The following is a 13907-nucleotide window of genomic DNA, read 5'->3' on the forward strand; positions in this document are numbered from 1 at the left end:
CCCAAACACAAATGAACTGATCACCAAATCTGTGCTACCAACTGTGTGTGCACGTGGAACACAATTCACATTTTCCAACTCCCTCCAGTGGTTAAACAGGAGATCTAAGGGAGCTTGGCTGCCTTCTGCTACAAAAAAATAACATGGAAAAGATTCAGTGTTTAATAAGGAGGATGTCACAATTTACACCTAAAACTTTGGAGAGTAAAAGAAAATAAAAGTATTGGTTTTACTATCAAGGTAAAAGATCACAGATCCTACACTGAAATGTCTCCTGTTCCCTCTCCTGTCATCACAAACAGTTTATTCAACCTTCTCCATCCATCACATTCTGCCCATACTCAATAATGTGATTAATACAGACTGACTGAGAAGGTGAAAATTGCATTAAAATGAACAATGGCAGATATTGGCTAATGTGGCATCCTCTTTAAAAGGCAGTTTAAGCATTTTATTATGAAAAATATTATTAAATTAATCACAAAAATAGTGAAGGATCTATTAAGACTAAATTTTTAATTGGTCATGCAATCAGCTGTTTTCACAAGGCAATTTCAATGTGTCCCTTTACTTTCACACACAAAACCTAAAAACATTATTAATAATCCTGTAACAGCTGAATTTGGAAAATATTTATACAAATGATTATTATCTAATAAATCTATTGAAACTAGGGGTTATATAGATGTGATAGCATGATACTTTACAGAATGATAACTTCTTTCAATAAGAATTTTTCAGATTCAGACTCAAAACAGCTGCATCAGCTCTTGCATTCAGCAAAACTCCCTCAAATCAATCTGTTATCAACTCTACAGTTTTCTCAGCAAAGCAAAACTCCAGCTACAGAACAACGATTTACCCAGTTTAATTCCCAGAAAACACGCACCATTTGCCCGAGGCAGGATGTTCTGCACTTACCCTAAGGGTTGGGTAGTAGTGAATCCCATATTCCTTGCACGTCTCATAGTTCCCTTCTTCCCCACAGTCCAGCACTCCAACTCTAATTGCAGATTCCCAGTCTGCAAACAAAGATATCTTTCAATTTTCAGCAGGAGTGACCATGGATCCCAGCTGATGAATTACCTTGCTTCCCATGGAAACCAGCAGCAGGACTCAGAGATTCCAGGGGCATAAAAATCCAGCCCTGGGTCGATTCTCATTTGCCATTCATTTCCATCCCCCGGTGTAACACAATTTACTGATTTTTAAAATAACTAAAACCTCCCTGTTTTTCTTGGCTGCATCAGTGTTTTCCATGCACCTGAACCAGAGGAATCCCAGCACACAACGCAGCAGTTCCAGGGGTGATGAAATCAGGGCCAATCCAACACTTGCAAGGAGCTGGATTGAATTCCTCAGCTTTTTCCCATTAGCTGTGCTCATAAAATAGAGCATGCAGAATGTGTATAACTGAATAAAATTCACCCAACAGTTACTCATCCACATGGCTGTCAATTACAAACCCATAAATTTGATGCACCTTGTATTAGAGCTTTTTTAACAAGCTGCTTTTTCTCCAACTTACAGTTTTCTGAGAGGCCTCAGAATTACACACAACCCCAGCTCATGTAGTGTCTGCTGAAAGCTGCATTTATTTGACAGTATTGTTCAGAAATACATTAGTTATACCCCCAAAAATACCTGAGTTTTAAGCAGTTTTCAATAGTTGAGTTTGAGCATCACTCTGACTTTCCTTTATAGCAATAACCACGAGAGTTCAAGGATTTCCATAAATATGCTTATATAACTTCAATAAAAGCTTTCAACTAACTTACAGCTTTTTCCTTCTTTTTTTGCTGGGAATTTATCTTTTTGAGCCAGCCTCTGCTGCAGCAATCACTTCAAGGAAGAACCACTCCAAGAGAATCCTTGGACAGCTGCTTTTTAAAGCTAAGTTAAATCAAACCAGCCATGGGCAGAATTTGAAGGTCCCCCACAATTCCCAATAAAACTTAAAAAGCACTGAAATTAAACCTGCTTTTATAGCAAAGAGCATGAAAGCTTCATCAAGTTCAAGAGCTGATGGGCAGTTCTGGTCTGTGAAATTTAGCTTGACCTTTCCTTGTGTTTGGAGGAGGCCAGGGCAGCTGATGGAGAGGTTTGTGCTGAACGTGCCAAGCGCTGAGCGGGCACCAGGAGAGCAGATGGGCACCCATTCACAGCAGCACAAAGCACACAACAGCCCATTTCATCAAATAAAACGCAAAACGCAACAGAAAAGTTTGGCTTCTGGTTATATCTCCTCCATTCAACTTTCACCACTCCTCCTCCTCCTTTTTCCACCTGTCTGGATCCTCCTCCTGGCTATGAATGGGAGCTCTCTGAACTCAATGCAAATAACCCCGCACAACAAAGCAGCCCCACCCCAGCTGAACACCCGGGTTAAAGAGCACCAGCTGGGATGTGCTGCTTAACATTCCTGCTGCTGGAAACGGAGCTTCTGCTTTCCAAGGGGTGCCAGAGCTGCTGGAGTGCACAGCTGACACCCTGGAGTTACTGCAGCGCTGTGGCCTGGGCTGGCTTTTTACAAAACGCTGATTAATTTGAAATTAGCATTAGTGGGTTTGAAATACTGACTCACAAGCGAAGGGAAAGAGGCAGATGAGGGATGCATTAACCAGCACAATCTCTGTTTATGCTAAACAAGCTCCAGGGAATGACAGGGCTGCGTTGGACAAACTGGAATCCTGCAGGTGGGTCAAACCTCCCACGTGAGAAATGGCACAGAGAATTAAAAGGAATTCACTTCCTTCCCATAGACCTGTCTGTTCTCCATCAGGAAGTTTCAGTCAGGGGGGTAAAATGCTGATCACAGGCACCTCTCTCTCACAGCTACTTGAGACTCGCCTGTTTTGACACTTGGCTGCTTCCTGAACAAGGTGACTGCAGCTCCCCACCAAATGTGTTCAAAGAAAAGTTTCTAGCAGGAAATCTTTATTATGGATTTGAAACAAAACCTGCTAAATTTGGACAGTTACTCCAAATCCTGAGGAGTGAACTGATTCTGTATAATTCTGTGTATGATTCTGTGTATAATTCACAGGTTGTCCTACGTGTGAATTCCAAGGGTTTGTTACTACACATAATTCCAGCCTGTATATATTTTGCTGATTAAACTTAATCATCTTTTAGACAGAAAAAGGATAATTAACTCTAATGGCCACTTTGGCTAGTGCTGTAATAAAATGAAATGTGTGATTAGGAAAGCAGCAGCACTGACTGAGCTTAAAGCCTGTTCTGAGAGGGAGTATCAAAATAAAAACATAAATTACACAAAAGCAAGCATTGATCCTATTTTTCAGGAGGATTATGTTCTGCTGTGAAGTCTGCAATGGTAGTATTGCCAAGATTTAACAAATGAGAAACAAAATTAAAATTAGGTCTATTAGCACAGGCCTTTTTTGGACAAAGCTGTTGCACCAAATTAATTGGATTTGTTTGGACATCAAATCAGCAAACATAACCCCAGTGATCTAGGAGTTCTGCATCCTCAAGGAAATCCTTTAATATCCTAGCAGATGAGTAAATATCTTTGAAAAAGAAATGTTGAGACAGATTAAGTGGGCAAAATGTTTTGGGTTTGGTTTCTTTGATGAAGCTACCAATGAAAAGTGTGACAGTTCTCAGTCTCCTAAAATCCATTCACCCAACTTGAAAATGGAAATATTTGGCTGACAAACAACACCAAAAGCCAATAGCATTTGCTGGTTGTGCCAATGTCCACAAACATTCAAAATCCACTTTGTAAATGAAAGTTTTCATAAAAGCTCAATGGATTAAAGGAGAGAGGCCTTTAACTGATTTCAGTGATATAAGTGTATAACAGCATCTGCAGTTACCATGTCTGCTGGTGAGGAAGAAAATGTGTATTTTAGGAAGTCTTTACAAGTTACAAAGGCATCACACTGCTGTAATCCTACCTAAATCCCTGTCTTATTTTGACCAAAGCTCTGGCCAGTTTGGGCTCTTCCTGCTCTCCACTGCTGTGCTCAAAGACCTCCTTGTTACTTCAAAGGAGGAGAAGATCTAATATTATTTTGGCCATGAGCAGATTAAAGCAGGAGAGAAAATGTTACATAAACTTATGCAAATTAAACAGAAGAAAGTTACTGGTTTATAAACAAACCCTTCATGCAAGTAAGGAGCATTTGAAGTGCTCTGAAAACCATGACAGTTCTGTGTTTCTCTGCTTTTGAGTCTTTGCTCACCAATCACAATTCCTCAGTGTGTGATACGCCTATTTTAGGGTGGGTTTCCATTTCCAGAGATCTAAATGCACACCTAATACTTCACCTACATTTCATGTGAGCTGTTAATGCTTTTCAGAGTGTCACAGAATGGCCAGAACTCTTCAGTTCCTCTCAAAGTGAAACCACGAGTGCATTAAAAACTGCTGAATCCATCCTGGAAACATCTCCTGGGTGAAATGTGAATTTAAGAGTAGTTTAAAAGCCTTTTACACTGCTATATTAAGCATAACATTTCCTACAAATCTGATCTCAGCAGAAGTACTGAACTTTAATTGATACCTCAGAGGCCTGTTTGTTTCCTTACAAATAGAATAAAACTCTTCAGCACCTGCCAAAAATACTGAGCAGGCTAAGAGACAGCAAGGCAGGTCCCTGAGCATAAACTGTAGATGCCACCATTACTTTTAAAGTCACTAATTGATAAATATGAAACCCTGTTCTCACTTTGCTTGATTTTTGTATTATTTTCTGGTGGTCCTTTTCCCCCTTTGAGCCCATCCACACCACACTGAATTTGCAAGATATAAATCAATGTGTACACAGCCTCTCCAGTACCACAGTATTTTTTGCTAATCCTCTGAAACAAGCTGCTGTCTTGATAAAACATTTAAAAGAAAAACATCATGCCTTCAAGAGCTCAGTGTAAACAAACCTCAGGTTCACAGGGACACTTACATGCAAACCACACTGCTGAGTGCATGCAAGGTAAAGTTTTATGCCTGGATTCCTTCAAAACCTTTAATTTGGAGGTGTGCTTCCTCCATGCACCCCTGGCTCTGTCCCATGTGCTATTTTGGCTGTGTGGCAGCACCTGAGCAGGGGATGAGGGTGATGCTCACACACCAGAGCAGGGGATGAAGATGATGCTCACACACCAGGGAAGGAGATGAGGGTGATGCTCACACACCAGAGCAGGGAATGAGGTGATGCTCACACACCAGAGCAGATGAAGGTGATGCTCAGACACCAGAGCAGGAAATGAGGCGATGCTCACACACCAGAGCAGATGAAGGTGATGCTCACACACAGAGCAGGGGATGGGATGATGCTCACACACAGAGCAGGGAATGAGGTGATGCTCACACACCAGAGCAGATGAAGGTGATGCTCACACACAGAGCAGGGAATGAGGTGATGCTCACACACCAGAGCAGATGAAGGTGATGCTCACACACCAGAGCAGGGGATAGGATGATGCTCACACACCAGAGCAGGGGATGAAGGTGATGCTCACACACCAGAGCAGGGGATGAAGGTGATGCTCACACACCAGAGCAGGAAATGAGGCGATGCTCACACACCAGAGCAGGGAATGAGGCGATGCTCACACACCCCCGGGCACACGTGCCGTGGCCCGCCGGTGACACAGTGACCGAGGCCCCGCGGTCCCCCAGCCCAGCGCCCCCCGGGGCACCGCCAGGCACCGCCGCGGCCCTGCACCGGCTCCGGGCACGGCGGGAGGCCGCGAAGGGCCGCGGGCCAGCGGCCGGGCCGGCGGGGCCGTGTGCGGTGACTCGCTCCGAGCCTCACCTTTGACGTCCCCCGCCAGCGCTCGCCAGGTGGGCGCGAAGGCGATGCAGTGGCCGCAGGACGAGCTGTAGAACTGCACCACCCAGGCGGCCGAGGAGTTGAGCAGCGCCGGCCGCACGGAGCTGGCCGTCAGCACGGTCAGCGGGTCGTGCCCGGGCCGGTACAGGCGCGCCGTGGCGGCGGCCGCCAGCAGCACCAGGAGCAGCACCGGGAGCGGCACCGGGAGCGGGACCGGGAACGGGAGCAGCGCCCGCCGGCCCCCGCCCGCCGCCGCCATGTTGGGACGCGCGGAGAGGGGCGGGGCGGGGCCGCGCCATAGCAACGCGCCGGCCATGGCGGCGCGGCCTGAGGGCAGCGCGGTCTGGGGGAAGCGCTCTCTGTCCCGCGTTCCTGCGGGGAGCGGCGAGTGTCCCGAGTTCCTTGGAGGAGCCGGGATTATCCGTGTTCCTGAGGGGACCGTCCCGTGTCCCCTGGGGGGATTGGGAATTGTCCCGTGTCCCCTGAGAGGAGCGGGAATTGTCCGTGCCCCTGACTGACTGTCCGTGACCTTCAGGGAAGCAGGGACCGCTCGGTGTCCCTGAGGGGAGCAAGGACACTCCGCGTCCCCTGAGCGCTGCAAAATACGGAAAATACATACATACATACATACATACATACATATATATATATATATATATGTATATATATGTATGTATGTATGTATGTATTTTATTTAAAAAGAATGTTCTTTGGTGTTTGATTCAATCCGTGAAACAGCCACCGACAAGCTCCAAGTGTTAGAGAAGCGCTCGTCACCGGTGCCACGCACGGGAGCAGGTTGGAGGTTTGGAGCCTCCCTGACCGGAGATGTTCCAGAGCCATCGGGACACGATCCTGGCTCTGGGATAACCCAGCTGGCCCAGGAGCTCGCACTGCCGGACCCAGTCCGGCCTTCTGTGAGATCGCTCGGTGGCCGAATTTATGTGATAATTTATATAGAAAGAGAAGTTTGAACTTCATGAGTTTTCTCGCTGAGCGGAGATGAAAGCAGGGCAGCCTTTGGGTCGAAAGCTCTTTTATCCCTAAGCACTTGTCTCGGCAGGGAAGAGCCTCTCTCCTCCAACTGAAGCTCTGATAAAAGGCTGTGCGTAGGTAGTTTGAGAGAAGCTCTGTCCTTTCCATAAATTCAAGATGAGCACTAGTCATGGATTTTAACACTTTTCCACTCTGGCCCACTATGGAAGTCTCCTTTCATTTCTAAATACAGGCTCAAGAATTTTCATTACCTTAATGAGAAGCAGAAACCCAACAACATCCCCAGAGAAGGGTTTCAGAGGATTTTAAAACTCAGATAATGAAAGACTGAGGTCTCTGAACAGAAAATTCTTGCTTCTGTTGCTCACAAACATTTCTTTTAATCCTTGAAGAACAAGCAGGGAACAAAGGGGTTTAAATTCTTACTTCAGGTCCATCGGGGGAGTTCAGGGTTAGAACTTAATTAATCATTGTTTGTGGCCAACAACCCACAAACAGTACAAGAGTAAAATTCTGCTATACTTTTCCATTTTCCTGACCCTTTATTTTATTTTACCATTAAATCTAAAATGGTGCAAACACATATCTTTTGGTCCATATCCACAGCTACAACCTAAAGGGTTTCTCATATCACAGCCCAGCTTTAGGCTTTTCTCTAGTTTTTCTGGGTACAACAAGCAACAAAATAGATGGTTACAGTAGCAGAGCTACAACAGCTTCCAAGAACTGAAAAACCTTGTAGCAGCTGCTAATTAGGATTTTAAAAATCTGCAGTGCCTAAGATATTTTAGGGCACTTTTTATTTAGAAGAATTGTTAAATGTATGAAGATGAAAGAGATGGATTACAGGAGAATTAAATGTAGGGTTTAACTGAGAAATAATCATTTTCTATGAAAGATAATGACTCCTCTTGAGGCTAGTATCAAGATTTATTGACCCAGGAGGTTAATATTGATCAAACCCAAGGCAAACAAAATATTAGACCTTGAAGGAGAGTAATCTTGATATTGAAGCCTTGCCACTGAGTGAACAGGTCAATATATCTGGGTGCCAGAATCTCAGCTTTTGAACACAGAATGGTGGGGGATATTAAACATGTCTGACATGTTCTGTGTACACACTTTTTATTCTTTATAGCTGTGTCCTTCCCTGCAGAGCACCGTGTGAGGGTTCAGGCTCCACTCACAGCGCTCACTGCAAATCTGATGGGTCTCTGCCTCAGGTGGAACATAAGGCTAAAAATCAAAGTCCTTCAGCTATTTATTCATATCTAAGTGATATTTTTAATAGATTTCATTCCAAACACAGGGATCTTGCTGCTGCAAAACCAGAGCGAGAATAAACTGAAAAGCCAGAGTGCTGCAATTTATAGATTTGTCATTGTATCCAACACTCTAAGTCCAGGAGAAAAAAAATGGAGTTAAATTCTGCTATAAACTGACAACAAGAAAACAAGTAACTTATGTGGATTAACTAATCAATGAGGATAAAGTCAGAAACAAGGAAATGCACCACAAGAGACATGAAAATAGTTTATAGGATAAGATCACCAGTTAAAGTGCTGGGGGCAGAAGTTGCCTTTTTATTTCTGTTCATATGGCAACAAGCAGGGGAGGGTTTAACGTGCCCAGCAAAACAAAACAAAAATGCACCCATTCACTGCTGAGAAAAACAGTGTGCACAAGATAATCTGTAATTCTAACTGATTCCAGTGAAAACAAATAAACAAAATAAGCCATGTGTATTATATTTTATTCAGAAAACAAGTACAAAAAACAATTAAGCCAACACTATTTAAAAATACAAATATAAAATGTCTTTCTATTCCCCAAGCAGATTTTAAGTATTGTATTTTTAAATCTTAAGTTTATAGATAATTTATCTTTATTGATCCTGATTTTCATTTTATTTGAATAGGATTGGAAAAACTCTGATCTCTTTACAATCAATTATTCAATAATAAACAGTTCCTGAATTCCAGTACGAAATATTTGCACAGCATTTATTTTAAAAAGAACTAACAAAAATTTGATTTTCTCAGTACAAAATAGGTGGGACCACAGCAATTAGCATTGTGAACAATTACCATGCTGAGGAAATGCTTCTATTTCCTTGTCAAAATCTTGATTTTTTTTCCCCCAGTTTTGCCTATACAAAAAGAGTATTGATTTCCTCTTTTTGTCTGTTAAAGTACATTCTCAGCACCCCACATTTAGATATTGTAAAAATGGGCTCCTGTGAATTGCATGATAAATAACCCAATTACAGGCACACATCTAATTGTTAGGAATTGAAGGTGCTGATAGAAATATTTCCAATTTAAAGTGCATCACATCAGTATTTGCCTCATTTGCATAAAATGATAGACATTTAACCCGATTGTCTGGCTCCAGGTCCTGCCATTCCCTGTGCCAGCTCTCTGAAGCCATCTCCTTTTAACCAGTTCCACAGTGGATTAAAAGAGAAAAGATGGTGCACAGTCACCTGTCAAAGAGGCTTTTTTCAGATAAATCTGATTAAGAACTCTGATTGTATCAAGGATCAAGCTATCGAATATGGCTTCAGTCATCCTCATCTTCACTCTTAATTCATCATCACCATAGAAAGTCCACTGAGATTCTTCTTTGCGGAGCTCCTGGATCTAAAATATAACATGGAAACAAATTTTTGCTTTAAAAAGAAGAGTTTCTCAAAAGTACTGAGACACGGCACCTAATCCAACAACTTTACATCTGTATCATTAATTTTTTTAATTTAAGCCACTCACAAGAGCTGGAAATACTGGATTATTAATTCAATTTTTTAAAAGGCAGTAATTTGAAAAATTAAAATTCTGAAATTAACTTAAGTAAATGTGATTCTCACAGAAGGATGAGAATTTCTAGTTTAAATCTAGAGGAAATAAACAAATGCCCATTGGAAATTCTGCTTACCAGAATAAGGTCCACTCTGTCTCTCTTACAGTTTCCATACTTGGTCATATTTAGGAATTTTCTTTTCATTTCTAAGTCATTCTTTTCCAGGTTCATTATTTTAATAATTTCACCCTGAACAAACGTCTACAAAATAAAGAAGGCTGAAAAGAACTCTCCTCATAAGAATTCTGTGCTGTGAAGGTGCCAGTGAGAAGATCCAGCTTTAAGTCCAGAAACACCCCAAAGTTTAGGGGGCTGATCTAGAGGTAGTTGATCAATACTGGCCAACCAACACATTTTAATCATGATATTACACACAAAATAGTCATAATTAGGAGAGTTTAAAGGCCCATTCCCATTCTTAACTCCACACATATGGAATATTTTGAGTCATCAGCTCAGTCTGTATTTATTCAGGCATTTCAGGGTAACACTGTTTCTTCTCCCATCACCTCAGTTACATTGCCATAATCCTCCCATATTTCACATTTCTTTTTGCAATCTCTGCTCTTTCCACTCTCGTTCCTGTACTTTACATTGCCAGAACATACCTTGACATCACTGACATCTGTCCTGCTGCAGAGATGCCTGCAACAGGGAGATCCCACTTTTTCCATCCATGGAAAGATGTTTGGCTTTGCAGTCACTTGATATTCTGCACACAGCAACTCATGGCTCAAATCAAATATAACCTGTAACAAACTCAGCAGGGCACTGAAGTCAGGAAAACTCTGGATTTCAGCCCCCAGCTTCCCATGGAACTTGGCTTTGCCTGAACAGACCCAAACACACACTGGGGCAGGTGTCCAAGGGCTTATGGTGGAACTCTGGATTCTTACAAGGACATTTATTCTACTGGAATTATTCTGCAGCAAATTGCTAAATACTCCTGGTAGTACCTTTCAGTGTTGCTTTAGTTCTATTTAGTGTTAGCAACTGGAATAACATTAAATATTAGCTAATATGATTCAGCCTCCAGAACACTACAAAAGTTAATTAACAGTTAGTGCTTTAAAAATACCTGATTATACATCCTCTTGCTCTGTGCTTCCAAATCATTCCCTGGGAGATCACTGTATTCCAAGTACTTTGGCATGTTGATGTTCCTGAAATTTGATTTTATGTTCTCTGGGGTCCATAATTCTTCCACAGCATATGCAGACAAATTTTTAACGTAAGAACTGTTATGTGGTATCACAAGAGGGACTTCCACAGTTTTCTTCCAAGGAGCTGAGTGCCACTGGTCTAATTTGTACAAGTGTTGCTTTTGTGTCTGTCTCATCAGCAGGTTTTGGTCAGAATTAGGCTGATCAAAATCTTCAGAGCTTCCAAAAACACCAGCATCAAGGATTTTTAAAAGTAGCTTCTAGAGAGGAAAAGGAAAGACAGATATATTCCATCTTTTCAGAGGTATTGGGATTATTAGCAACTGATCAAGGTTACACTTAAAACCATTTTATTCATGGGCTCAGAGAAAGGCTTACTGATGTATTATTCAAAATTCCAATCAAGAACTCCCATTTTTGTTTGGACCATACTATCCAATGGATACAAAATAATTCCTGAAATAAGGAATGGGTCACATGAAGTGAGCAATCTGGTTCCTAACATTGATATAATTGATGAAACATTGATATAATGGATGAAAAACTGGGCCACACAAATTCTTGCTTCTATAGACCCAGCTTCAGGGCCAGCACTTGAAATAAAAACTTTCTCACTGTACTCACAGGCAAAGTGGTTGGAGAAGTCTCTGGAGATAAATGAAGTATCTTGTCTGCTTTTGATCTGTGTTTTCTTTTAATCTTCTTATATTCTTTAACTGCATCATCTATAAATTTAGTTACAATTCTGTCTGTTACTGTGTGACAACCATGAATGCAAAGCGTATCAAAATCACCCAGTGAAACATCAGAAACCTTTGCTGATGGCTCAGATAAGGCAGCAACTGAATTTTCTTTGAGGGGAAATGGTTTCTGATTGTCTTCTTGCCTCAGGCCTTTGCCATAATTCATCATGTCTTTTTCAAAGGCACTTTTATATTTGTGTTGAGCTGTTTCAGAAAATGCAATTAAAATGTCAAACAGAAGTTTTTTACTGAGTTCACTTGCAATATCATCAGCAAGTTTAATTCTTTTCTGATCCTCTACCAAGCAGCAAATATTTTTGCTTGTGTTTACCTCATCTGTCTTGCTTTTCTTTGGAAGAGCATCTGCAAATATAGTTTGTTTTATTTGTGCCAGTTCTGGTTTTTCTTTATCTGATCCCAAGCACATTAAGTTCTTTTGACAGAGGAATTCATTACAGTTACACTGGTTGGAATGGGGAAACTTTTGCCCTTTTCCACACAGCAAGGCACTGTGTAACCAAGACTGGTTTTCTTTTACTTCTGAACCTCCTGCACTGTTTGTGTCTTCTGCTTTCTCCTCTGCAAACCCCACTCTCTGCTCATCATCTCCAGAATATTTGCAGTCTCCTTTGAGGGAGTCATCATCATCATCATCATGGAAGGAGTCAGATTCTTCCTTCCCCATGTAACTGGAGCTATTTTTGTTAACCCCAAACAGGTGTGAAATCTCATCAGGTCTGACAAAGACCCCACAGTGCTGAGCACACTCAAAGTACTTCACCCCTTCATAAGTTCCAGCATTGTCACCTTCAGCTTTGTCCAGTGCAACACCAGCCCAGTGGCCACTGCCAAAATGAGTCTGGCCTTTGAACATCAGAGTTCCAGGCTGGCTCTGCTTTACCAACACTCTGCCCCCAATTTCAAATGATGATAATGGGTCATCACTGTCCTCCTCAGCACTGGGCAGCTTTTCACACATTTTGCATTGTTTCATTGGGAATTCAGGACTTTTACTTCCACCAGAAGAATCTGTATTTGACACAGGTAGAAACTCCAAATGCTGCAAAGGCATCTCCTGTTCTCCATGCTGGTTTTCTGATAAACAGCTAGAAAGAGCTGTAATAGATTGTTGTGAGAGACAACCATCCTGAGTTGAAAAAGCACCACTTGTCTCTGTACTGAGCAGGGGAGATTCCTCAGGCACAGTGTTATCAGGTAATGGGGGTAATGCATCCATTTCCAGTGACAGATCTTCATCCGTGCCCTGACCAGACTCTGAGCCTGTCATTTGTTCCAGTGGAGATGTGAAATCATCCATGCTGGAGGCAGGATCACCATTTTTCATTGCATCTGCACCTAAAGGGGGAGGAGGAAGATCTTCACTTGGAAAAGACAAATCCTTTTTGTTAGAGGATGGCAAGTCAGCACTTCCAGAGGACAATACTTCACCCACAGGACACAGCACTTCTGACAAGGTATCCTCATCAGCTGGAGGGAGCCCCTTATCACTGCTGGAGGTTGCATCAGTGCACAAAGGGCTGGCAGCTGCATCATTTCCCAGTGTTGGGATCTCCTGAGAACAGGGCTTGTTTCTGCTGCAGCTTTGTGGGGCACCCAGGTGTGGCTCATCCACTCCCTCAGAAGGGTTTTCAGGCTGGGAGCAATGTGCTGACTCGGTTCTGGAGACAATTGCTTTGTTTGCTGGGATGAAGGAAAGCAGGTGGTCAGTGCAGCCATGACCCAACACATCTCCAGGGTATTTCTGGGAGAGAGATGAAGTCTCAGCTCTGTCATCTTCAGGCAGCTCACGTTCATTGTGTTTGTCACTAGGTGATGTTTCCTTTCCATTGCTTATTGCTATTGGCATCTCTTTTGAGATATTAAACACATCACCACTGTCTAAGACAAACTCTTCTGGGACGCTGACATCTGTGTCCTCTCCATGCTTCAGCTCTGATTCTGGGTCTGAAATGGAACTTTTTGAGAAGCTGATCCAAACTGCAGACACTTTCTGAAATTCTGAGTGAGAAGAGTCTGACTTGGCACTTTGACATTGCAAAAAGGAGTTATTTGACCTGGACAATGATTCAGTGGAAGTTAATCCCTCAGAAAATGCTTTTAAATTTTGTTCGTCAGAAACTTCATGAGAAACATGGTCCAAATGCTTCAAACACTGACTGGTATCCACCTGATGGATCTCAAAAGGGACAGGCACTTCCACTTCTTTAACTGGAACATTTAAAAGAAATTTTTTTTAATCATCACTTAAAAGAAAAATATTTTATAGAAGAGCTTGCTGATAGGACACTCAAATCTATCATGCTCCTCACTATTATATCTAGGAG

General features: G+C 42.3%; 2 protein-coding genes across 3 annotated transcripts in view; both read right to left on the reverse strand.

Annotated features, from left to right (window-relative positions):
* The window catches only part of QSOX2 (quiescin sulfhydryl oxidase 2), a 24355-nt gene extending 18238 nt beyond the window's left edge, over positions 1 to 6117 (reverse strand). Inside the window, exons 1-2 of the mRNA XM_054284440.1 lie at positions 5784 to 6117; positions 922 to 1022 (exon numbers count right to left, since the gene is read on the reverse strand). Of these exons, the coding sequence (XP_054140415.1) occupies positions 922 to 1022; positions 5784 to 6117 (435 nt within the window). The remainder of the gene's footprint in view (positions 1 to 921; positions 1023 to 5783) is intronic.
* Positions 6118 to 8756: 2639 nt separating this feature from the next.
* Positions 8757 to 11766, reverse strand: LOC128942162 (centrosome-associated protein 350-like). 2 transcript variants are annotated; one of them, XM_054284459.1, is made up of 5 exons: positions 11444 to 11766; positions 10735 to 11076; positions 10265 to 10405; positions 9732 to 9857; positions 8757 to 9439 (listed from the first exon to the last, which is right to left on the reverse strand). In XM_054284459.1, exons 1-5 carry the CDS (start codon positions 11729 to 11731, stop codon positions 9254 to 9256), a joined length of 1083 nt encoding a protein of 360 aa, XP_054140434.1. In that variant the 5' UTR covers positions 11732 to 11766; the 3' UTR covers positions 8757 to 9253. The 2 variants fall into 2 exon arrangements, with proteins under 2 accessions (XP_054140434.1, XP_054140435.1); XM_054284460.1 differs by lacking the exon at positions 9732 to 9857.
* Positions 11767 to 13907: the final 2141 nt, after the last annotated feature.

Source organism: Melozone crissalis, unplaced genomic scaffold, assembly GCF_028551555.1.
Source record: "Melozone crissalis strain CALT ecotype California unplaced genomic scaffold, PUWL_Pcris_2 ptg000041l_1, whole genome shotgun sequence".
Lineage (NCBI taxonomy): Eukaryota > Metazoa > Chordata > Aves > Passeriformes > Passerellidae > Melozone > Melozone crissalis.

Coding starts and splice junctions, on each gene's coding strand:
- LOC128942162 (XM_054284459.1), bottom strand. CDS start 11,731: ATGATGAATTATGGCAAAGGCCTGAGGCAAGAAGACAATCAGAAACCA. Junction 10,406..10,734: donor GCAAGAGGATGTATAATCAG/GTATTTTTAAAG, acceptor AGTTTGTTACAG/GTTATATTTGATTTGAGCCA. Junction 9,858..10,264: donor CAGATGTCAGTGATGTCAAG/GTATGTTCTGGC, acceptor TTTATTTTGTAG/ACGTTTGTTCAGGGTGAAAT.